Source organism: Mustela nigripes, chromosome 1, assembly GCF_022355385.1.
Source record: "Mustela nigripes isolate SB6536 chromosome 1, MUSNIG.SB6536, whole genome shotgun sequence".
NCBI classification, from domain to species: Eukaryota; Metazoa; Chordata; class Mammalia; order Carnivora; family Mustelidae; genus Mustela; species Mustela nigripes.
The window spans coordinates 234790042-234815416 of record NC_081557.1 but is presented as its reverse complement, the minus strand read 5'-3'; the positions used below and the strand labels follow the sequence as shown (position 1 = coordinate 234815416).

The 25375-nt window shown below is 38.3% G+C and overlaps 1 protein-coding gene across 6 annotated transcripts in view; it reads right to left on the bottom strand.

Moving 5' to 3' along the window:
* The window catches only part of KLHL5 (kelch like family member 5), a 94176-nt gene that overhangs the window by 47959 nt on the left and 20842 nt on the right, over nt 1-25375 (bottom strand). For 3 of the 6 annotated variants that reach the window (XM_059382595.1, XM_059382603.1, XM_059382586.1), the window contains exons 2-6: nt 20946-21420; nt 19730-19828; nt 8295-8477; nt 5645-5781; nt 4777-4973 (exon numbers count right to left, since the gene is read on the bottom strand). In XM_059382595.1, coding sequence (XP_059238578.1) covers nt 4777-4973; nt 5645-5781; nt 8295-8477; nt 19730-19828; nt 20946-21325 — 996 coding nt within the window. In that variant the 5' untranslated portion in view covers nt 21326-21420. The remainder of the gene's footprint in view (nt 1-4776; nt 4974-5644; nt 5782-8294; nt 8478-19729; nt 19829-20945; nt 21421-25375) is intronic. The other 3 variants (XM_059382621.1, XM_059382613.1, XM_059382625.1) reach the window with 2 other exon arrangements.

The window sequence follows — 25375 nt, the reverse complement described above, 5'->3', positions numbered from 1 at the left end:
GTTCGATCCCAGGACCCTGAGATCATGACCTGAGCCAATATTGAGAACTGGCTACTTAACTGACTGAGCCACGCAAGGGCCTCTACCATTTGCTACACTTTAAACATGGATCTGGGATTCTTAGGCTTTGCTTTACTCGAGATAGGGAATAGTTCTGGTAAGTCTTTTGAGAGGTAGAGAGTAGAAAAAAATGAATGAGACTCTGAGATGCAGGATAGTCTAACATCCAAGTTAGGTTATATTTGTGGTTGTAGAAGAATTTGGCCTATGTCCAGCCAGATCCCTGGGTGAGCTGGAAAGTTCTTTCTCTTATCCAGAAATGGCTGCTAGGTGGCTGGGTTTCCCAAGACCGACCTGGACCACAGAAGCCTTCTCAGACTGCCCAGGGAAGACTACATATCCTTAGGGCTATTCTGGCTCTGATTGGCCTTCAAGAGTGTTTTAATGTAATTCACGAGACCACCCAGGATTTTAGGTCTATTTTTAAAACTACAAATCTGATTTATGTATAACGTCCTTTTGGTCTTAGAGAAAAAGAGCCAAAGCAGAAGTGTTGACATCGAAGGCACTGGGACTCCAGAACCGTGGACTGAAGATAATTCAGTTGCAACTACATACTAGAATCAGGCTCCTTTTAATTTGAAATGGAAACAGAAATGACTTCAGCTGGGAGATAATGACCTTTACTAGGATATTATGCTGAACAGCCTGAAGAGATGGGAAATTTACTATCTGATGTGCAAAGTTACAAGTCTTAATGCATGGACTGTTTACTTAGCTATAATATAAATGCAAATGCTACGCATATTGTCCCTTAATGTTTTTCTTACACTTCCTAGTGTGCTGGGGCTGTCTCAGCAAACATGGTTTTAGTGAAATAGGTAGGGCCATTGAAATTAGATCCAGAGATAAGGATTACCAGCAACCATCTTCTATATTAAAATGAGAATTATAGGTTCCATATAGCTTGCAGTAACCCAAATTAGGTACTGATCTAAAATCTATCTTGGGTTGACATTCCTTTCTTAGCAATTCTTAACAGGAAACCATGCATGAATAATTAACTAAATTCAATTGCTTCAATTCATCATGATTTGTTAAAGATGCCCAAATGTATCTATTTTAAATGACGGATTATCATTTTCAGAAATATATTTTAATAAAACCTCGATGTTGGCTTCATGTAAACTGTTCTACTCAATCGTATACTGATATTATAAAACGGGCTGGTAACACATTGTAAGAGCTATAAAAATGTTGAAGTTCTCAACCTAGTTATCCTACTAGCAGTTTAAGCCTTAATAAATAATTCACAAGAGGAAAAAGAAAGCTGATGCTTCTCTAATGATGCTTCTCTGTATTATTATTTATAATAGTACAAAATGGGAATTAGCCTAAAGGTCCAGCTATAGGGGGCTGTAATTCAATGGGCTATTAAGCAGGCATTAAAAATTTCAAAAACAAAGATCACATAGATACATGGAAATAGATTTATTACATAACGTTAGGTAAGATTAATACACACTTCTAATTGCTCAAAGGTAGAGTACAGGAGAATCAACATTTAAGGCATTTAAGGCAGACTGACAGAACTTCTGCGTTGCTTTCAAATGGTATTAATGGCATTACCAATGCCATGGTATTAGTTCATCAAGGAGAAAAGGACTATTATATATATTATTATTTATTTGTTGATGTTCTATTTCAGAACCATGCCCCTTCCATTTTAGGACAATTCACTTTAAGTGAAAAATCGAGGCTCAACAACTTACAGAAAGACTACTGACCTCAAGGTTAAACACAAAGTGCTTTTCAAAAGTATTATTTGGTTTTATAGCAGGTATTTTAGCAAAGTTCAGTGTTTTTTTCTAGGTCGAGAAACAAAATTCAAAAATTTAAAATTAAATGCCTATATTTATTTCACAAAATCCATGCTGCCATTAAATACTTGTAATGACACACCCAGTGTTAGGTTTTGGTAGAGGTTAAAAGACTCGTGCCAGCTCACATTCAGTGGCAGTCAGAGTGAGAACAAGTTTCCAGATTTCCGGATTACAAGGAAGAACTCCTCATCCTGTCCCACCTGTGTTTCTAGAGGTGGAATGAACATTCCTAGCACGTGTACCATTTACTGATTGTGACAACTGAATTCACTATGTGGCATGATGCTTACTTCAGATTTTTTAAAAAAGATTTTATTTATTTATTTGACAGGGAAAGATCACAAGTAGGCAGAGAGGCAGGCAGAGAGAGAGAAAGAGAGGGAAGCAGACTCCCTGCTTCAGCAGAGAGCCCAATGTGGGGCTCGATCCCAGGACCCTGAGATCATGACCTGAGCCGAAGACAGTGGCTTAACCCACTGAGCCACCCAGGCACCCCTTACTTCGGATTTTAAATCTATTCTGTGTCGTTGTGATGAGCACAGGGTAACGTATGGAACTGTTGTGTCACTATATTGTACACCTGAAACTAATATAACACTGTATTACTAACTAGCATTAAAATAAAAACTTAAACAAAATCTATTTTGTGATATAAATAGCTATACCTTACCAAACACTTGCTAGCAAACATCCTTTCTCCATTTGGAATTAGCTTTCAAGCAAATGAAATTACTGAGGGATTTATTTAAATTGAAGATTGAATTTTGCTATACATTTTCATTGAGTTCCCATAGCAACAATTGAAATCAGACAGTCTGCCTCTAAATCACTTACTGTTATTAGAATTAAATTCACCTCTCTGTTGAAACTGAATGTCAAATAATAGCCCTGAGGGGAAAAAAAACACAAAAGTGCCGAACTAATTGGCTATGAAAATAGCTTTAAAAACATTGAGCTGAATCGATAATATTGTAATAACTCTGTATGGTTACAGAAAGTAACTGCACTTATCATGGTAGGCACTGCATAATGTATAGAATTGTTGAGTCACTATGTTGTACACCTGAAACTAAAATAACACTGCATGCCAGCTTTAATTAAGAAAAAAAAAGAGCTAATTTAAATTTAATTTATGTCTAAGCAGCCACTGTGCCTCTAGTATAAACAACGGGCTGACCTAAATGCATAGAAATGTTTTCATGTGAATCAAACTCCTTCCTAGGAAAGAGATACTATTTAAATGATGGAATGATTATGAAAGAAAAGGAACCCAATTTTATTTATAGTTATCTTACTTCCCAAATTATTTGAACCTGAGGTTTAAGGTCAAAATGAGAAATTTGCAAGGAAACGATAAAAGACGGAGGTGGGGGAAAAATTTTTCCAATTTCCAGAAAATGCAAGGTCTGTATAGCATTGCCTTGTCACACAATCTCTATGACTGTTATAAACAAGAAACAGTGGGCGCCTGGGTGGCTCAGAGGGTTACGCCTCTGCCTTCGGCTCAGGTCATGATCTCAGGGTTCTGGGAATGAACCCCCCCATCGGGCTCTCTGCTTAGCGGGGAGCCTGCTTCCCCCTCTGTCTCTGCCTGCCTCTCTGCCTACTTGTGATCTCTCTCTGTCAAATAAATAAATAAAAATCTTAAAAATAAAAATAAACAAGAAACATTCCTGAGAAGTGACGATACCGCAGAGGGCAGTACGAATCGTAAAGGTTGCCCTGTGGCCCGAGTGCTTTTGTTCACTCCCATCAATCCCTGTTGTGTTGCACAGAGTAAATCCGTGCAGTGATGGGACAATGCTAAGGGTATCATTTATTGATTGGATATGCTATGGGTCAATCACTATTTTAAGTGCTACACTCCCATGAACTCATTTAATCCTCACATCAAGCTTATGAAGTAGGTAGAATTATTCTTCCCAATAGTCGTAAACCTCTGTTCTTATAATTGCTCCAAAGTCTCTATTTCTGTAGTGAAAGATTCCTAAAGTATTTGTCAATCCTTTCACAGACAAGCCAACTCCATGGAAGGATGGAGAAGGTAGACAAAAACATCTCCAGGTTGATAAAAATCAGTACCATGGGTAACTAGTGTGTGCATATTCTTTCTTCTCTTAGGAGGTGTACTGGCCTAATTGCAGGAGACAAAACAACAGTTCTCAGTCTTGGCCCAGCTATGAAGGCTTAACACCACGGTGGGACACGATGGTCATTCCTTAAAAATCCAAATATCCTCCCTTCTCCAAATCCCGGTACTGTGAAGACTGTGAGGCCTGGTCCTAACAATATGCCCTCAACATGCCCTTCCTTTCTTGCTGTCCTAGATCAGTCTGTATCCATTATCCTCCAGTGTCTGAACAAGAACCTCCTCTGTAATTTATCTTGAGCACACAATTTGCTACAATTCATACCCACATTTTTCCACACAGCTAAAAATGCTTCTTACATATAATCAGATCTACCTTTAATAAAAAGCCATCTGTACCATCATCTGTACTGCACCAATTACCCCCCACCCCATCGCCGTCACCAATTTCCATCTGTGAGTATGCAGGCAATTCTGAAATTCATCCAACTGCTACAGAGGAAAATGTCGGGGAAACCCTGCTTGAAAGTGCAGCAGATCTGAAAATCTTGATTAGAACAGTCCTAGGCCACTGCTCTGTTTCTTAGCGACTGTAATAACTTCAGGCTTGACTCACATATCCAGGAGAAATAGGACCTGGTGTTTCCCCTTGTAACTCCATGACAATATCACGCAGTAGACCGTGAACCTGAACCTCAGGACGTGTGGCAGAGCCAGGGGAAAAGAGCACCATGTAGGTAAGTCTGCAACAAGAAATGATGAGGTCAAGAGCACATGCCCTTCCGCGTCTCAGGAAATACATACCATGGTGTAATTGTGAGCCACTTTATGCAAATCTGTACAACCCTGGGCATCGGCAAAAGAACGGATTCCAAGACAGTTGGATGGGTGAAGCTGCTTCATTAAAAACTTACAGCAAGCTTCCACAACCTGTGAAAGCTGAAGGAGGCAAGCTGTAGACAGCAGGCACTCAATATTATCTTCTTTTAATTCAAGGCGGCCTAAATGATAAAGAGAAATTCCATTATCCATAGAACTATATTAACTATAATTTATAAAACAATCAGCGTTAACAGTAATAATTCTAAACAAGAGCTCTGTAAATGAATTCTAGATGGTTTTAGATAGTCCAAAGAGAAAAAAGAAAAGTACTAACTATGAAAAAACCCTTTAGCTCTTTGTGACTTCTATTAAAATAAAAAAAAAAATGGCTTCTTTTCAGAATTTTTAAATGATGCTTTAATTAAGTGGCATACCTATTAAATATAATGCTCAAATTTTAAATGCAATAACTTAAAAAGATTACATTATTTATCTAATTATTATACTTTTCTTGTAAAAAAATAAATTTTTTTTAACATATAATGTATTATTTGCCCCAGGGGTACAGGTCTGTGAATCATTAGGCTTACACATTTCACAGCACTCACCATTACACATATACTAACAATTAAAAATGCCAATCACAGGTTTAATTATGACCACCATTTTAAAGATTCTAATATAGAGATTTTTAACCTTTTATAAAGGTATCATCAGCAGTGGTGATTCCAACAGCAGGATTCACTGTTAGTTTTGCCAGGCTTTCCTAAAAGCAGAAATCTGAAATCTCATAGTGCAACATAATTTTAAGATTATTATAATTTTAGATTTATATTTTCAGTTTTATTACCCGTATATGCATACTGAATCAAGGACCATAGTGAATTCGGTTCAACACCTTCCATTTTTATTTCTTCTTGTCTTGCTTCCCTGACATCATTAGTAAACATGGCAGCAAAATAATCTGAGACAGAGGAGAGCACCAATCTGAGAACATACCAGAAGAAAAAAAAAATCAGTGACCGCATTAAAGTTGATGGTCATTAATAAATGCTGCTGCTTTCTCTCTCTCTTTTTTTCTTTCTTTCTTTCTTTCTTTTTTTTTTTTTTTTTTAATTTGTTACCCACAGAAAGTGCGCGGTACCGGGAAATGCCTTTTAAATTTGACAAATTGCTTTATGCTCTAGTTCTTTCCTTGGAATAATAAATTACCATTACTGAACACTTTCTGCTAAGGTAAATGATTTACCCATTCATTACTCAAATATCACTTCATAACATTCAGACGAAAAGCTAAAGGCCACAGCATGAAACTGACTATATAAAAGAAAAAGGAAAAAAATTATAAAGGTTACTTTCTGTTTATCACTTTTGGAAATAACCTAAGTGCTTTTCTTTTTAAATTTAATTGTAGAAGTAACAGATATATGGGAGAAATAAAAATAGGTTATAAATATGTTATTTTGAAATGTGCTTTTTTTTTTTATTATTTGACATCTTGGAGATCTACCCATATCAGCACATGTATATTGATTCACTTTATTTCTTTTTTTTTAATTTTAAGAAACAGAAACAGATCATTACTGAAGCTTCCTCCGCATTCTTCTCTGCTTTCATTGTCCTCTCCCCTCCAGGAGTGCACTGCCGTGTCCTAGGTTTGCAAGACAGCTCTCCAAAATGCTGTGCCAAGTTAGACCCCCACTGGGCACCGTATGAGAGAACATTTTCCCACAACAGCGTCAGATGTTAAAATTTCTGGCCATCAGCAAGGTGTTAAATGGGATCTTATTGTTGTTTTAATTTTCATTCCCCTGATTGCTAGTGAGACTGAAGATCTTTTCAAACGGTTATTGGCCATTCAGGTTTCTTCTGAGAATTGCCCATTTATTCACTCACTAAAGACATTCACACCTAATAAGGACCAGGCACTTGAGTCATTGGTATAAATAAGAGATAAAAGATCCCTTCTCTCAGGGAGTCTTACATTCTGGAGGGAAGGGAGATAATTAACAGCAGAAGTAAATTCTAGAGTACATTAAAGAGTGAGGACAGCTAAGAGAAAAAAGTAGGATAAGGGCAAACGGGGAGTAGGCAAAAGATTTAAATAAGTGGTCTGACTGGAAAGTGGCATTTGGGCAAAGAATTAGTCATACAGGTATGTGGGAACAGCATTTGGGCAGAAGGAACAGCCAGTGCAAAAACCCAAAGGCAGGAGCAGCAGGCCCGGCACATACGAAGATCACCGGAGCCGTGTGGCTCAAGTAAAGTACACAAGGACAGAATGTCAGAAGGCAATGGCCATCACATGGCCCACTGGGCTTTCACAGTGATATGAGGAGTCACTGAATAGTTAGATCACAGGAGTGACTGGATCTGAGTTCCATTTCAAAGTATCCCTCAGGTAGCTGTGCAGCAAACAGAAAGTAGGGGGAAAGAGTGAAAGCAGGGAGACCAGTTGGCAGTTTTTGGCACTGACTGAGACGCTGAGAGTTTACCCATGCATGGAAGGGAAGCTAATGAGCTCTGTTTTGGAAAAATGGAATTTTAGCTATCTCTGTGGTTCACAGGTTGAAGTATCTTTTCTAGTAAACCCATGCTCATAACACAGACTTTTTGTTACAGTATCTAGTAGCATCTCAATAAACATATGCCCATTGAATCATTGGAAACTAAAACCAAGCCCATTTTTCCTAATGATTTCACTTCCACTTTGGAAGGCTTAAGAAAACCTTTGAGACAGAGTATTAATTACCTTTTAAAAGCATTAAGAAAAGTCATAACAGTGATTAACATGGAACAACTGAACATGGGATTATCAAAGGAAACATAATGAATTGTTCTTTATTAAACATCTCTCTTTTCTTATTTAAAAATGGAACTTCATTTGTGTCAAATGTTTTTGTTCCCTAACATCACTGCTTTTCCTATTTCTTGGAGGTCAGCAAATAGAAGCTGGGATAGGTGCTGCTATTTTAAGACTCTTCTGTTTTTGCTATTTCATTTCACCGGCTTTTTTGCTTCTAAATACTCAGAGCTTTAATTTCTGTTGAGTTTATTTATTTAATAGGTAGAATTTAGGAGAAAAGCTGCTCACAGGAGCTAAAATCTTTGTCGAACAATATGGACCGATCTAAGGCTAGTATGTTTTGTTTCTATGTTTTTGCAGAAGCAAAGTAACCCCTGAGGGTCACTTAATGGGTGGCTCAGTGTTAAAACCTCTGCCAGCATCCTGGGATCGAGCCCTGCATCGGACTCTGCTTAGCAGGGAGCCTGCTTCCCTAACTCTCTAACTGGTTGCCTCTCTGCCTACTTGTGATCTCTGTCAGATGAATAAATAAAATCTTAAAAAATAATAATAATTTCACATGCACTGTTTTCTTTGCAGAAATCCCATGAAAGATGCCCCTTCCCAAAAGTTAGTTGGAACAAATGATCTCAACATGCACAACTAAATTAGTAAGGAAATATTTCTCACATACAGAGGTTTAGAAAACAATTACCTATGAGCTGGAATTCTGCGATCACCAGCAATTAGAATTACATCACACAACTGTTTATGTCTCAAATAGTTTTCCATCTTTTTAAATGTTTGCTCAGCATGATTAAGGGCTTGGAAAAATTCATCTGATGAGCATGGCTCCATAGTATGGCAGGACGATAACGTCTGACTACTGTTGGAAGTCCTGAAAAGAAAGAGAACACACCTTTTGAAATGTTACTATGACACTGAAGAGATCTTCTCTATCAAGTTCTTTAAAAACCTTTAAGTGTGATAGAAGTCATCAATGCTACCAGTCAAGAGTAATGTGTAATCATCATCACTTTTTGTCTTTTAAATTCAATGATGGCTCAAATCATACGTGTGTCACTCACACTGTGAGTGAATGTGACATCTGGTAGTTAATAGCCATACCTACTCTTTGAGGTGTCTGTTTTTGAGATCTTTTCATTGGTCAACATACCTTCCCTGTTGAAAAAGAGCCAAGCTATATTCATAACGATAGCATATCTACTAACATTATACTTAAGGGTATAAGAGATCATTCTTTGAAAGCAGGAAGGCAATTAAACTGTTTTAGTGACATAAATCCAAGCCATCCTTTACTTAAAAATAGGTGATAGTCCACAGTTGTACAGGGTAATGGTTTAGGATATTAAACACAGTTGACCTTTGACCAACATGGGCTTGAATTGTGGGGGTCCACTTATACATGGATTTTTTCTTCCTCATATTAGTCTTTACAACATTTTCCTTATTCTAGCTTACTTTAAGAATATAGTATATAGGGGCACCTGGGTGGCTCAGTGGGTTAAAGCCTCTGCTTTCGGCCCAGGTCACAGTCTCAGGGTCCTGGGATCAAGCCCTGCATTGGGCTCTCTGCTTCCTCCTCTCTCTCTCTCTGCCTACTTGTGATCTCTGTCTGTCAAATAAATAAATAAAATCTTTTAAAAAAAAAATTCTAGACAAATGTCTCCTGCTGTGTGGCTGCCCCTTTGCTGGGTATAAGAGAGCAAGAATCTTTTCAGTTTCCATGGGACAGAGATCACATCTCTATCCCTGGCTAATTGGAATGCTTTTAATACTATGACTCTTTTACAATGCTAATATTTTCTAATTATTTCTTTTCCTATCATGTACTTTGGTTTGGGGAGTTGAATTGGAGAGGAACGTACAGTGTAGAGATCAAGACCATTTTAGGAAAATTCTAGAACTGTGCTGTCCAATACAATAACACTAGCCTCATGGTGCTATTCTGGTTTAATTATGATTAAATGAAAAATTCAGTTCTTTAGTTAGAATAGTCATATTTCAAAAAGTCAATAACTTCAGGGGGATAATGGCTGCCAAAATGAATGGTGCATGGGTGCCTGGGTGGCTCAGTCATTAAGCATCTGCCTTCGGCTCAGATCATGATCCCAGGGTCCTGGGACAGAGCCCCACATCGGGCTCCCTGCTTGGTGGGAAGCCTGCTTTCCCTCTCCCACTCCCCCTGCTCGTGTTCCTACTCTCACTGTATCTCTCTTTTGTCAAATAAATAAATAAATAAGCAAACTTTTAAAAAATGGTGTAGATATAGGACATTTCCATCAATGCAGAAAGTTCTATTAACTTTTTCAATAGCAAAACAGGCATAAGTAATACACAGTATTTTCTTTAAAGGATCCCTCATGGGAGACCATTAAATGAAATGATGAATGGATACCCTAGCACAGAAGAAGTACAGAATCAAGGTAAGCTACTGTTAATAAAACCTCTGGTTTAAATGGCAAATGGAAAGGCCTGTCTCTTGTCTTTATATAATGTTGTTTGGCTGGCTGGTCGGCTGTCTTAAAAAAAAAAAAAACTCCCAGCATTATCAATTTTATAACTAGATCTCTTATTTGCTAATTGAAATGGTCTTTAGGAAACTTGGTAGACTCAAAACCCATAATAGAGATATTTGGGAAGGCCATTTACAGAGCACTTAATATATATTTCCTGGAGATCCTACTCAGTCTTTTACATGATAACAGAAGATCTGTTTCATTTTATTTATATGATGTAACTAGGATGGTAAATCATTAAAACCATTCATAACAGATGTTCACTGTAGAGAACTATGCATGGCTGGCTATTTCTGGGCTACAAAGAAACATTTAATTTTTAGCCCACTGTTCCTCGGCAGTAGGCAATGAACTTGTAAGTCAGAAAAACGCCTAAACATAGAAAAGAGGCAAGTATCAAACAGAACCAAGTCATCAACTATTTACAGAATAACTCCTAATATGCAGTACTGCCCCAGTTGTTAGAAACCGGGGGGCGCAAAGGAAGAGAGGATCCTTCTAGGAAAGAATGTAAAGAGTCAAGTTTCATGAACTGGAAAAAAAAAAAATTAAATAGCAACACTGCCCCGCCCTTGCAATTCCTCAGTCTTCACACATGTGCACACTCGCAAATGCACGTACAAAATAAGTTCCAGGACCACTGGTACCACTAAGTGGTAAAAACCACTTGGATTCTTCCCTTTTGTCATCAGAATTTGCATTAGGCTTTCTTCATGGAGTGATTTTTCAAAATAAGTTCTAAAAGTCACTTCCTAAGAATTACACTGTTTGTAGATTTGCGGCAAAAACAAAGCTGCGTTAAAAGGCTAGCTGGTCTGTGTGGCTGGCTCCCTCGGTAAGTGATATATTCCCAGCTACCTGCCTCAAAGCTTCTGGCCTTCAGAATTCATGCTTTTGCAAAAGTGCAAGTTACTGGATCATGAATTTTGGCATCCTCTACAAATATTCAAAACCACAAATGTAAAATAAGAATGCAAATTGCTCGGTATAGGCTAGCAGTCTCTAAATCTTTTTTATGCATATCCTTTATGGTATCTTTTTAAGCATGTGCCCAAATGCATGGACATTTACTAATTTATAAAGAATATACAGACACCATTGTACAGTTATTATTTATATTCTAAAACATAGGAAAAATAGAGCTTGAAACAATAAGATAAAGGAATGTAGTCAATAATATGGTAACAACTTTGTTCAGTGACAGATGGTAGCGAGACTTATCATGGTGATTACTTCATAATGTATGTAAATGATTGCAGTTGTATACCTGAAACTAACATGGCGTTCCAACTACCTCGCAATAAAAAAAGCATAAGACAAAATGTAAATAGAACTCTATTTTTACCGTCTCTCCAGCTGATCACTGTGTACATCCCCAACTGGAGAGTAATTGCTATTGGAATACTGAGAAGGGGAAGATCAATATGAACTATTGTTTGGAAAGGCAACAAGTAGCAGATGAGATTTGAAATGTGCCTTGGAATTAAGTGGGTGAGGAAGAAGATTCGGGGTGTCTCCTTTAAAGCGGGGAACAAGTCAGGTATATAAGGAGAAATAAAAAGAAGAAAAGAAAGAGAATACCTTTACCTCCTCCCTTCTTAAGACATAGATTTTTGATTTCAGAATTTAAAGGCTTTTTTCCTGGCACCGTGACCAGAATATCTACAGTGAAGATAATTAAATAAGAATCAAATTTTATTAAATAATAACCAGTATGAATGGGAAGGGCCAGCGGACACTTTCATACAATGGTGCTGAGAATTAAAATATAGTAATGTTCCTAAAGTCACTTTGAGAATACAAATCAAACACCCTAAAAATGCACAAATCCTTGGGACTTTATCCAAAGGGAACAATCATCTGTGGTATATAGACCTTACCATATTGCAGATTGTTTCTAACAGGAAAATATTGGAAATAATCTAAATTCCAAAAGGAAAAAGAACATTGGTTAAACAGAAGGTTTTTCTGTGCATGGGTCTGGGGGAGGTTGGGTGATGTAGTCATCTAAAAAAATAGAAGAGTTAATGACATGGAAAACTGTTTTAGTGGACACTGTTTTTAGCCTATCCAGACCCATTTCTACCCTTTGGGAAACAACACATTCCCCAGCTCAGTCCACACAATGTGGGCAGAGAAGAATCTTCTCCCAGGCAAAAATGAAGAAGCTCATTAAAGTTATCCTATCTCTGGGCAATTCTGATTGGTTTGAGTGAACCAGTGATGCAAACAAGAGTCAATTTCAAGATGTGGGCTGGCACTTCTGGAAGAGTAACTCTCTTTCCATTGGGGTTGCTAAGCTGATAAAAAGTAAACCTAAGGGGTGCCTAGGTGGCCCAGTGGGTTAAAGCCTCTGCCTTCAGCTCGGGTCATGATCTCAGAGTCCTGGGATCCAGCCCCACATGGGCTCTCTGCTCAGCAGGGAGCCTGCTTTCCCCTCTCTTTGTCTGCCTCTCTGCCTACTAGTAATCTCTCTCTCTCTCTGTTGAATAAATAAATAAAATCTTAAAAAAAAAAAAAAAAAAGTAAACCTAAGTGGCTTTTGCTACCACACTGAGAACCTGCCCGAGAAAACACCATCACAGGGGCGCCTGGGTGGCTCAGTGGGTTAAGCCGCTGCCTTCGGCTCAGGTCATGATCTCAGGGTCCTGGGATCGAGTCCTGCATGGGGCTCTCTGCTCAGCAGGGAGCCTGCTTCCTCCTCTCTCTCTCTCTGCCTGCCTCTCTGACTACTTGTGATTTCTCTCTGTCAAATAAATAAATAAAATCTTAAAAAAAAAAAAAAAAAGAAAAAAAAAAAAAAAGAAAACACCATCACAAAGGAAAACAGAATCTAGATAGGGAGAATGATCAATTTCTGGTGTTGTTTGAGTATCTGGTTTCAGTCATGGATAGAGCTAAGCTCTATCCTTGGGCGTTTTATTTATTTATTTATACAAACCAAAAAAATTCTAGTTTTTGCTTAAGTCAGTTTGAGTTGGGCTCCTGTCTTTTGTGACAAAACAAAACTTGATTTTAGTATTTATATTCGGGCAAAAAAGTGGTTTACAGGATGCCAGGGTGGCTCAGCCATTAAGCATCTGCCTTCAGCTCCGGTCATGACCCCAGGGTCCTGGGATGGAGGCCCACATCGGGCTCCCTCCTCATTGGGAAGCCTGCTTCTCCTCCCTTTCCCCTGGCTTGAGTTCCCTCTCTTGCTGTCTCTCTCTGTCAAAGAAATAAATAAAATCTTAAAAAAAAAAAAAAAATACTGAAAGGGCACTTCTCCAAATTGTTATTGGCTGTTATTTTGGGGTGGGAGCATACTTAGTGATTTTTTATATTTCTCTTTTTACTTATCTCTATTTTCCAATGTCTCTATGGTAAAAATATTACATAATGTGGGAAAAAAGCTAATTAAAAAATTCAATCTGAAGAATTCTGTTTAGCTGTCTTCACCTTTGCACCTGTTGATTCTAACTCCTAAATCATTCTTTCCTTCTATGGCAGTAAGGAGTTTTGCTGGACACAAGGCTATACTCAGAAAGATAACAGTTTGGAGCCTCCCTTCCAACTAGTTGTGGCCATCTGTCTCGGTCTGCAACAACAGAATGGTGTTATCAGCAGAAATGATACATGCAACTTGTGTTGTTGGCTTAATGTCCTCCCTTTGCTTTTGCGGGTCCCTCCCGTGGGCTAGAATGCAGAGGGGGGAGATGAGTAAGCTGGCTTTGAACATAAAAAAAGAGATAATACCCTACAGGATGGAGAAACGGTATGGAAGAAATCTGGGTCACTGAGTGAACTTAAGCAGCAGCTCTACCTATCTGCCCTGAGCCACCTTCCATCTGTTAGGAGACAGAGAAATAAACTTCCATTTTATTTGAGCCGCTGTATTTCAGAATCTCTTACTAGATCATCTTAGCCTACTCCTTACTGATTGGCTCCCTTAAGTTAAATGACCAAATTCTATGGCTATGTGCAAATGGGGTTGCGTGTGTTGATTGTTTTCATGCCTAATATATCTAATATTAAAAATATAAAGCCTCACATTCTAGTTCCAAATGGATGAAAATGAAATAGAAACAGTAAATGGATAAAGGCAGGTTCATCTGCCTTGCAAATCCGGAGCTGTAAAGGGCCAGTTGTGCAACTGAAGTGCCTATCTTTTGTCCTAGGCTGATCCTGCAGCTTTCCTGGCAGTTCTGAGAACTAACAGGATTCCCATACACGCCTATTCTGTTTCAATAAGCCAGTCAATTTCATTTGCTTAAAGCCCAGAAAGCAGAATGGTACAGCAGACAGAGGGCTCATGAGCTCCTTGAACTTTGTACAGAAAACTTAACACTCACATGTGCACACACATTCACGCACACACAGCTGCACGTGCGTGCACGAAGTGTCATGTGGGAAGAAGTTCCATTGTTTATGTCAAAGAAATTCATGCTCTGACTTGGGCATATATGTGTCAGGGAGGATGACAGAGATCCTCCCCAGATCCAAGTACGGTACAGCTGAACTTCTCTGCCATCTCTGAAAACAGAATTTGTGGAAATGTCGAGGATTTAATTTCGGACTGCACCAGAATTAATACCCTGGTTCAAACCAGGAGAGGTAGAGAAGCGTAACGAGGGGCAAGAGAAAGGAGGTAGGACTTGAGAAAAGGCGAAGATAACTCCTTGTTGGGAGAAGAGGAGGACCTCAGAGCCTTCAAGAGGAGCCAAAGAATAGTGTCCACATCTGTAGTTGAAACAGAGGAACAAGGAACCAATTAACACGGCCAGACAGATGACTGTGGGTGAAGCACTATGTCCCTGTTAAGAGGCTATACCTATAAACAGGCCAGGGTTGGCATTTTTAAGAACCAGGCTAAGAAAATCAGCTGAGAAGAGAAGGTGAAAGTGGTTAGAATGAATCATTAACTATTAGGTTAACCCAAGTTGAACTTGGTGACGAAAGAGTCATGGACAACTGAAATAGTCACACACAGACTGGGCTGTGAGCACGAAATCTACATCTTAATTGTTTGGGCTCAAAATGCAGCTACTTCCAAGTGATCAAGGTCAATATCAACAGTGATAATTCAGATTGATAGTACAGAGCCTTGATATGCTGTGATGAAAATGCACTTTGCCTTTGTGGTCTTAACCCCAGCCTAATCATGAGAAAAACATTAGATGAATCTCAGCTGAGTTAAGACATTCTACAAAACATCTGACCCTACTCCCCAAACTGCCAAGGTCATCACAAACACGGAAAGTCTGAGAAACTGTCACAACCCAGACGAGCCTGAGGAGACATGATAACTAAATGTAACATGGTGTTCTGGGCGGGATCCTACCACAGAGAAAGGGCATTAGGGGCGCCTGGGTGGCTCAGTCCTTAAGCGTCTGCCTTCAGCTCAGGTCATGATCCCAGGGTCCTAGGATCGAGCCCGCATCAGGCTCCATATTCGGTGGGAAGCCTGCTTCTCCCTCTCTCAATCCCCCTACTTCTGTTCCCTCTCTTGCCGTATCTCTGTCAAATAAATTAATAAAATCTGTTAAAAATTAAGAAAAAAAGAAAAAGGACATTAGGCAGAAATTCAGAAAATCTGAATAAAGTATGGACTTTAGTTAATAATAATGTATCGATATTGTTTTATTAATAGTATCACATATATCATACTAATATATTAAAAATAGGAGAAACTGGGTTTGGGGTATAAAGGAATTCACTACACTATTTTTCAATTTTCCTATAAATCTAAAATAGTTATAAAAATACAAAGTTTGTTTTTTAAAATGCAGTGTTATTTCACTTATGAACCTTGACTAAATTACTTAGACTTTCTGTTCCTCATTGACTCATCTATAAAATTAGAACAAGAACAGTGGCTGCTATCTCAGAAATTTGTTGTGTAGACTAAATGAATTCATACTAAAATGCTTAAAACAGATACTAAGCACCCAGCTAGTATTAGCTGTTACCATTTTTGAATATTTATAAAGTATAGTAATATTTTACACATATTGACTAAAATGTGACATACAAATCTGACATATAAAATATTAAACCCTAAATTTGTGAACAAAACTTGAAATAATGAAATTTCCCTCAATAGGTCAAGAATGGGCACCTGGGTGGCTCAGTGGGCTAAAGCCTCTGCCTTCAGTTCAGGTCATGATCTCAGGGTCCTGGGATGGAGCCCTGCATCAGGCTCTCTGCTCAGTGGGAAGACTGCTTCCCCCCCTCTATGCCTGCCTCTCTGTCTACCTGTGATCTCTGTCAAATAAGTCAACAAAATTAAAAAAAAAATTACATAATTTCAAATTTCAAAGGTGGCAAGTCTAGTGAAATGTAAACTGTGTTTGTAATATCTATGGTCACATGGTGGGTCATAATGGAAACTCCGCTGGCCTTCATAAGAATTCATCCTGAATTGGGCACCTGGGTGACTCACTCGTCAAGCATCTGCCTTCTGCTGCTTGGGTCATGATCCCAGGGTCCTGAGATCAAGCCCAGCATCGGGCTCTCTGCTCAGTGGGAAGCCTGCTTTTCCCTCTCCCACTCCCCCTGTTTGTGTTCCCTCTCTTGCTATTTCTCTGTCAAGTAAATTAATAAAATCTTAAAAAAAAAAAAAAAAGAATTCATCCTGAATTATGGTCTTAGTAACTACTGCACACTGGCAACCCTGACTTAGGGCCTAAAATTCCTCACAGTGTGAAAAATAAGGGTTGTATTTCAACATCAAGGTAATGACTTAGATGATTCCCATCGAGAAAATGTTGGCTAGGCTACAGACCTAAGACAAAAGTTAAAATAGGAAAACTTTTATTAAAGATTTTATTTATTTAGGGCAAGCATGAGCAGGGTGGGGCAGAAGGAGGAGAGAGAGAATCCCAAGCAGACTTCATGCTCATTATTGAATCTAATGTGGGGCTCGATCTCCCAACCCTGAGATCATGACCTGAGCCAAAATCAAGAGCTGGATGCTCAACTGACTGAGCCACCCAAGTGCCCCCAAATAATGAACACTTTTATTTATTTTTTTTAAGATTTTATTTATTTATTTGACAGAGACAGATATCACAGGTAGGCAGAGAGACAGGCAGAGAGAGAGGAGGAAGCAGGCTCCCCACTGAGCAGAGAGCCCGATGTGGCACTGGATCCCAGGACCCTGAGATCATGACCTGAGCTGAAGGCAGAGGTTCTAATCCACCGAGCCACCCAGGCGCCCCATGATGAACACTTTTTTAAAAAATTTTTTATTTTTTTAAAAGATTTTATTTATTTATTTGACAGAGAGAGATCACAAGTAGGCAGAGAGGCAGTCAGAGAGAGAGGAGGTAGCAGGCTCCCTGCAGAGCAGAGAGGCTGATGCGGGGCTTGATCCCAGGACCCTGGGACCATGACCTGAGCTGAAGGCAGAGGCTTTAACTCACTGAGCCACCCAGGAGTCCCTGATGAACACTTTAAAATCACTTAGATGCGTGGCAAGAGAAATTAGCAGAAGTCCATGGGCTAAGACTGACATGTCTTCTAGTTAGAATGCAACTAATCAAACATATAAGCAACATATGATGCCTTAACTTCTGTCTGAAATTGTGCAGACCCACTGTGGATGCTAGGATTTTGTGCAGGTAAAGCCACTCAGCTGTTTTCCCTTTTTTCTAATAATTCAAAATTTCAGTCTAAGTTCTGAGATCTACCTATGTTAACTATTATGAGTGCTTACACAAGAAATTCTCCATATATCAGGTAAATTTCTTTTGTCTTAAATATTTTAAGATACCGGATGCCTGGGTGGCTCAGTGGTTTAAAGCCTCTGCCTTCAGCTCAGGTCATGATCTCAGGGTCCTGGGATCGAGCCCCACATCGGGCTTTCTGCTCAGTAGGGAGCCTGCTTCCCCCTCTCTCTATCTGCCTCTCTGCCTACTTGTGATTTTTGTCTGTCAAATAAATAAATAAAATCTTTAAAAAACAAACAAACAAAAAAAATATTTTAAGATACCAATCTATAACATACTCAAATGTTTACCATATTTTATCTTTTGTAAATATTATGTAAGAAAAAGAAAAAAACTTGTTCCCAAGTCATATACAAAAATTTGATGAATGTCAGTGTGACTTCTTTTGCCATTAACAAACAGTGACAGCTTCTGATTTGTTTACAGTAGAAGGGCCACCACCTAAGGAGACTGCTCACTTAATCAAAAAGCTAGGAGCAGGGCCGCCTGGGTGGCTCAGTGGGTTGAGCTCTGCCTTCGGCTGTGGTCATGATCCTGGAGTCCTGGGATCTAGCCCCACTTAGGGCTCTCCGCTCAGCAGGGAGCCTGCTTCTGCCCCCTCTCTGCCTGCCTCTCTGCCTACTTGTGATCTCTCCCTGTCAAATAAATAAATAAAGTCTTAAAAAAAAAAAAAGCTAGGGGCAAATAAATATATCCTTATGACAAAGATCAAATATTCAGCTGAAGGAAGATGTGAGAATCAGATATATTTAATCTAGGAAAAAACAGAGGAGTAGTAGGGTACACAGAAATGACATTTCTAAATCTAGAATGGTTGTTTTTACTTTTTTGCAATAAGATGTTAGTATAGAAATTTCAAACCTTTGCAAATAGTAAGTTGCCTTGACAAAGTTTCCCTTTTCTATCTAAAAATCAGAGACTTTTTAAAAGTCCATTTCATTTTTGAAATATTATTTTAGAACTAGTTTGGTCACTGCAGATGTAAACTATTCTCATCTTATTATTTACTTTCTCAAGCTTTTTGATTAGCATTTTTAAAACAACTAATATTTAGATTTTTTTAAAAAAGATTTTGTTTATTTATTTGACAGATAGAGATCACAAGTAGGCAGAGAGGCAGGCAGACAGAGAGAGGAAGAAGCAGGCTCCCTGCTGAGCAGAGGATATGGGGCTCAATCCCAGGACCCTGGGACCATGACCTGAGCCAAAGGCAGAGGATTTAACCCACTGAGCCACCCAGGCACCCCTATTTAGATTTTTTTTAAAAAGATCATTGTTTTTCTTTTATATCTCCTATAAGTAAGAATGTCAATTTTATGTTCTTGAAGTACACATACAGCAATCTCTTGCATAAAAAAGAAAAGGACAGTCTTTTTCTTTCATAATAAATGTCCCACTAAGATGATATTTTGATATGTATACTAAAGAATACATTAACTTGATTTCAATAATCATTAGCTATGCATATTACCTTTGCCATAGGAGGTAAATTATAGCAACCAATGTGTGTATAACCTTTCCAACTTTAAAATTGTATATAGATTTTATACTCACATATGTCCGATCTCTCCAGGTAGTAGATACATGTTAAGATTTTTATAACTTATGATGATAAATGAATGTTTTTTCTGATTTTGTTATAATAGTCTTGATATATTGCATTGATTTCAAGTGGGAAGATGATTACTTTTTGGATTTCCATAAAAATGATAAACCTTGACCCTTTTACTCTATAATTATTATTCTCTTTATGGCAACAAGTCTCCAAAGAAAATACAAAGTAATGAAACCATACTTACTCGACTGATCTCCATATTAAAATGGTTTGTGGTTCTTATTCACGTAATGCCAACTCACAAACTAATTTAAAATATTTAAAATTAAATGCTCTAGTTAGTTACCTATGTAAAGATATGCCCCTCTCTCCATTATACAAATGATTAGAGACGACTGGTCTATATTTATTATTATTCCAACACCATAGTTCAGAATTCCATGTTCTGAAGGTTAGAAAAGGAGAAGGCAATAAATATTCCCAAGTAAGAGATACTTGAATCTACGAACGCATTTTGACTTCATCTCTTATGATGCCTATAATTAAGAACCAACATACAAATTACAAGTGTTATCAAAACCTGCCAAGAAATTTTTTAAAAAGAACCCAGTAATCAAATTGGACAGACAATAGCCTTTAAATATTGAGAAATATCTTTGTGTGAAGATGAACCAGAAAGATGATTTTCATGCTGTGACTTGTTGTTACATAATATGCTATAGTAGTTTAAACTGATTGAGAAGAAAATTCATTTCAAAGATAAAGCTGGGTTCCCAGGGGGAAGATGGATGGAGTCATTGAGAAATCAGACAATTTTTTCTTTATGTTCTCTCCTCAAACTCACTCTCCCTTCTTCTCTCCCTGCTTTCGGCAGCTGGCCACATCTAGCCCCTCTGTGTTCCCTGATATTCTCCTGAAGGAATGTCCTTCACTTCCCTAAATAGCACAATTTTCAGTGAAGTGAAGGTAACAGGAATTAGTAGCTGTCATCTCAGAAAGAGACATGCTACTGTATTTCCTGTGTTAGTCTGGAGGGCTGCAACATACAGGACAAAGAGAGATAACCGTAAGAAAAAATACTATTTTAACTACAGTGGTGTAAAAAAAAAAAAAAAAAAATGAGTGGCAACTACAACATGCATCTCCTTGTAAAACCTTTCATTTTCATTAAAATTAAAAAATGACTCCGTAATCTGTGACAAAGTAAAATGTCATCTCTTCTATAGTTTTGCTATGACTCCAGACGGTAAATGAATGAAGCAAACTGTACAATGATGCATAAAATTGCTACTATATATTATTTTCGAGGCAGAGCCACATCTATATATGGAATACAAGATATTTCAGAATGATTGCAACTTGCTGTCTTCCTAATTTTATAGAATTAAAATTAATATTATAACATTTTAGTAAAACCCTAGCGAAAGTACCATATATGCATACCCAGATGTTATATGTGGGTATGCATGTAGAGGTCTACATATATACACACACACTGAATTATTAACACTATAGAGCATATGCCCCCACACCCCATTTCTATCAGTAAGAAAATAATCAACCTGCACGAACTGGAATCAGATTCATTTTCTTCTTCACTAGTGCCATCATCCACTTCTGGTCTATCCAGCCAATGGGCACCGCCACAATCTTCTGCTGTGAACTCAAACGCAGGGACTTCAGAGGTGGATGCCATTGGCCAAGAAGGTGAATTCTGAAAATCCAGTTGGCTGGACCTTCGGTAACCAATTGAAGCCAAAGGCAACTGGAGGCTACATGGATCTAAAAACTTTCTCCCACCGTTTGCGCCAGTCTGTCCTCGATTCCAAAATTCTCCCTGCTGGCTGTCAACTGTAGAATGAGATGATGCTTGATGGCTAAACCACCTCCATCTGATTTTCAAAATCTGCTTCACATCAAACTCTTTACGAGAACCAGACATCCTCAGAGAAACCAAGTGATCGTCTAGGCAACGGGCAGAAAGCACTGCACCCGGATTTTGTGCATCCGACCAAGACAAGAGAAGTCTATGCCCTCCTGTACACAACAAACAGATCGAAAGGCAATAAATCACGTTCACATATATATCTGCATTAACTTTTATACCAAGAGAGCAGATGATAAAGAACAAAGGAGAATGAATAGCGATGCAACACAGTGGAACATTCCGTTCAATCAGAGCAAACTCTCATCCACCTATCCTGAAGCAGCTCGACCACTTTCCCCCCTCTCTTTTCCCATACTGACCATTAGCTCTCACAAACACTGACAGCATTCATTAAAGTCCTTTCAAATGCAGAACACCACCCTCTTTTCTTAAACCACAAATGACAGAAACAGAAAGCACTATCCCGTGGCAATATCTCAGTCTGGGGCTGCTTAGTAGATTAACTCTTCCATTGCTGAAACCAGGAATTTATTCCAGAACATTTTCCTTTGTACATAAAAATCACTGGGAAACGAAAATGTTTCTGGTTTCAGATTAAATTCCCAGAGGAGATATCACAAAATCATCATTTTTTTTTTTTAAAGCATGTTTTCATCAGATGAGTTACAGTGACTTTCGAGCTGTGCTGTCGATGGCAGGAGGAGGGGGAGGGAGACAAAGGTGGGGCTCCTGTTCGTTGCTCTCCGCTTCTATCTTCTTCCTTCAGGAAAGGAATGTATTTAATTAATACAGTCAGATCTGGGGTAATATTTCATTTGGGCAAAGATTAGAAAGAGAGAGAAAGAAAAAGTCTGAAAACTACAAAGGATCAAAATATGACAGTACTTACTCTTTTTTCTCAAAAAAATAACCGGAAGCCTATAGTTAGGATTGGGCTGCTTTGATTTAGTATAATTTCTGAATTTGTAAGACAGTTTAGAAAGAGCAAAGTGTGGCTCAAGAAAGCTACCAAGGACTGAGACGGGATTATTTCTTGGGTGTACAAGTATTTTCATGGTGCCCTCTATTGTTAGCAAAACAAAACAAAGGTCTGAACATAGTTACAGTTAAGGCAAATTGATAAAGCGAATTTAAAAAATCAATCAAAATTTAAAATACTGAGTAGTCACTGTGAGCCAGACACCCAGGTAGGCCTCAAGGGGGACACAGTCACATAACATCTCGGTTCCTACCTTCAAAAAGAACTGAATCGAGTTACTGAAACAAAAAGTATTTGGTAATTTAAATAGAAGACACATTATAAAGCTGCAATATTAATACACTGTGATCTACAAATAACGAATTGAAGTTTTCAGGGTGTTCAATGTCTAATGCTGTTTCGCTTGAAAGACAACGCCTCTTCATCAATGGACCAAAAAAAGGCTACTTTGGAGGCTTATAAAAATATTGGGAGGCATAGATCTTAACTTCACACAGCTCTTCAGAAGAATAAAAATTACTCAGAGAAAAAAGAAAAAGAAGCATGAAAAACCATCTACAATTTTGTGGCCAATATCGTAGAACAAACCATAAATACCCTAAGAAAGAGGAAACAGACAGGGGGATGTGTGGTGTGGTATGTACCAGTTTCATTAGAAAGAAGGTCTCTGGGAATAGTAAGCTGTATAGAAAGAATGAGGATATTTTATAAAGGAAGAAAGATAGTAATAAAAGCATGAAGTGAGCATATTGACAAAGAAAGTTGTGGGGGGGTGGGTAACAGTCTGATCAGCCAGCCGGACATACCTAATTAATTTTAAGGAGTAATAAGACATAAACTGGAAGGAATATGATAAGATAAAATGCCTTGGGCATAAAGCAAAGGTGTAAAGACTCACAGGCAATATTAAGTGGACCGTTGAACAGGGCAATGTTTTAGAAAATTAATTTGGCAGCGGTCTGCAGGAGCCATTCAAGAGGAAAATGACATTCTCCCTGTCTGCTCACCTCTGTCACACTCCTTCCTATCTACAGTTCCAACTCCACTCTATCCAACTTTATTTCTATTTTCCAACACGGACCTGCCGCTTCATCAGTTGGGATAGAGTCTACATTATGTTACTCCCGCTTTTATATGCTATTTGTGTCCTAAGGTCTCTGGGTTTAAGATCGTACTGATCCTTCAAGGTCAGCATAGGTACCTCTGCCCGCAGAGAGGCACCTCCCATTCCTCTAGCCTTGTGATTCTCAATAGGGGTAGAGCCTCTGCTCCTGCCCCCTAAAATGGCTTCTCGAAATCACGAGGGGTTGGGGGGAGGAATGAACTTGTAGTTGCTGGATGACCAGAGAGTGCCACAGGCATTGAGTGGGCAGAGCCCAGAAATGACAAATGTCTTACAGTGCATGGTACGGACCCACATCATGGAGAGATGTCCCTGCAGTAATTATCAGCATCTTGTCATCGTCATCATTCAATCTCAAATAAAGGATTCTTATTTCACTGGTGTCTGGAAATTCATCTATGTTGTTGTCTGTAGCAGCTGACAGTTGGTTTTTATGGCTACATGGTATTCCACTATATAAATATACAACCATCAAAGTATATTCTTTTGCTCACTTTAGTTGTTTCTTGTTTTAGACTTTTGCAAGTAATGCTTCTGAGAATGATCTTGTCTGTATTATCGCATGCACGTGTATATGCATTCTTATTGTGTGTGTACGTATATATGTGTATATATGTACGTGTGTGTATATACATATATAAACACACACTGAAACAAAACTGCTAGATTATAAGGTATGCATATATTCAACTTTGACTATTCTCACTGATTTATACTCCTACAACTGTATGAGAATTCCAGGTACTCCACACGCAGCCAATACCAGTACTATCAGTCTTTAATTTTAGTCTCACTGATATAGGTGTGCAGTGGCATCCCATTTGATATTTTACTTTACATTTCTCTGGTTATTAATATTGTTGGGTAACTTTTCATGTTTACTGGGCGTCTGGATATCCTCTTGGTGAAAGGGTCTTTGCTTAGTTTTCTTCATTTTTTTTTTCTATTAAGTTATCTACACCTTTTTGATTTGTTGGAGCCCTTTTTATTTCTAATAGGAGTCCTCTATTAATACAATTTTAATGTAAACCACCCTTTTCCCACTGAATTGAGGTACTGTTTTTGGTATTAAGTAGCATCTCATATATTCAGAGATCAATTTTGGGGTACTAATTCTATTTGTCTACTGTTCTACTATTTGTCTTTTTAAGCCAATAGTACAGTGTTTTAATTATAATCTATCATAAGATGTTTAATATTTGTTTAAGCAAGTTCCTAACTCCATATATATCCTTTTTTAACAGCTGGGGCACCTGGGGGCTCAGTCAGTTAAGCATCTGACTTGATTTCAGCTTAGGTCATGATCTCAGGGTTCTTGGATTGAGCCCCATGTCAGCTCTGTGCTCAGCAGGGAGTCTGCTTGGGATTTTCTCTTTCCCTCTCCCTCTGCCCCTCCCCACCTAAAATAAATAAGTAAATCTTAAAAAAAATAAATAAAAGTACCTTTTAAAGTTAATTTTAGATATTAACCCTTGTATACATTTTTTTTTAAAGATTTTATTTATTTATTTGACAGAGAGAGATCACAAGTAGGCAAATAGGCAGGCAGAGAGAGAGGAGGAAGCAGGCTCCCTGCAGAGCAGAGCGCCTGATGTGGAACTCGATCCCAGGACCCTGAGATCATGACCTGAGCTGAAGGCAGCGGCTTAACCCACTGAGCCACCCAGGAGCCTCCAACCCTTGTATACATTTTAAAGTAGTATTACCCGATCTTCTCCTCAACAAAAAGCCCGGCCCTATTGAGATTCTAATTGGAATTGCCTTAAATCTACATATGAATTGAAATGACTGGCATTTTATGATATTAAGGCTTCACATCTAAGCATATATGTTTAGTTCGTTCAGCTCTCATGCTCACCAATAGAATTTTAAAATCTTTTGTCTATAGGTTCTGTGCTTTTCTTACTAAATATTTTATCGAGTTCTGTTCCTTTCTTTTTTTTGTCACTATAGTAAATACTTTTTTTCTAGTTTCATTTCCCCATGGTTATTTCTATTATAA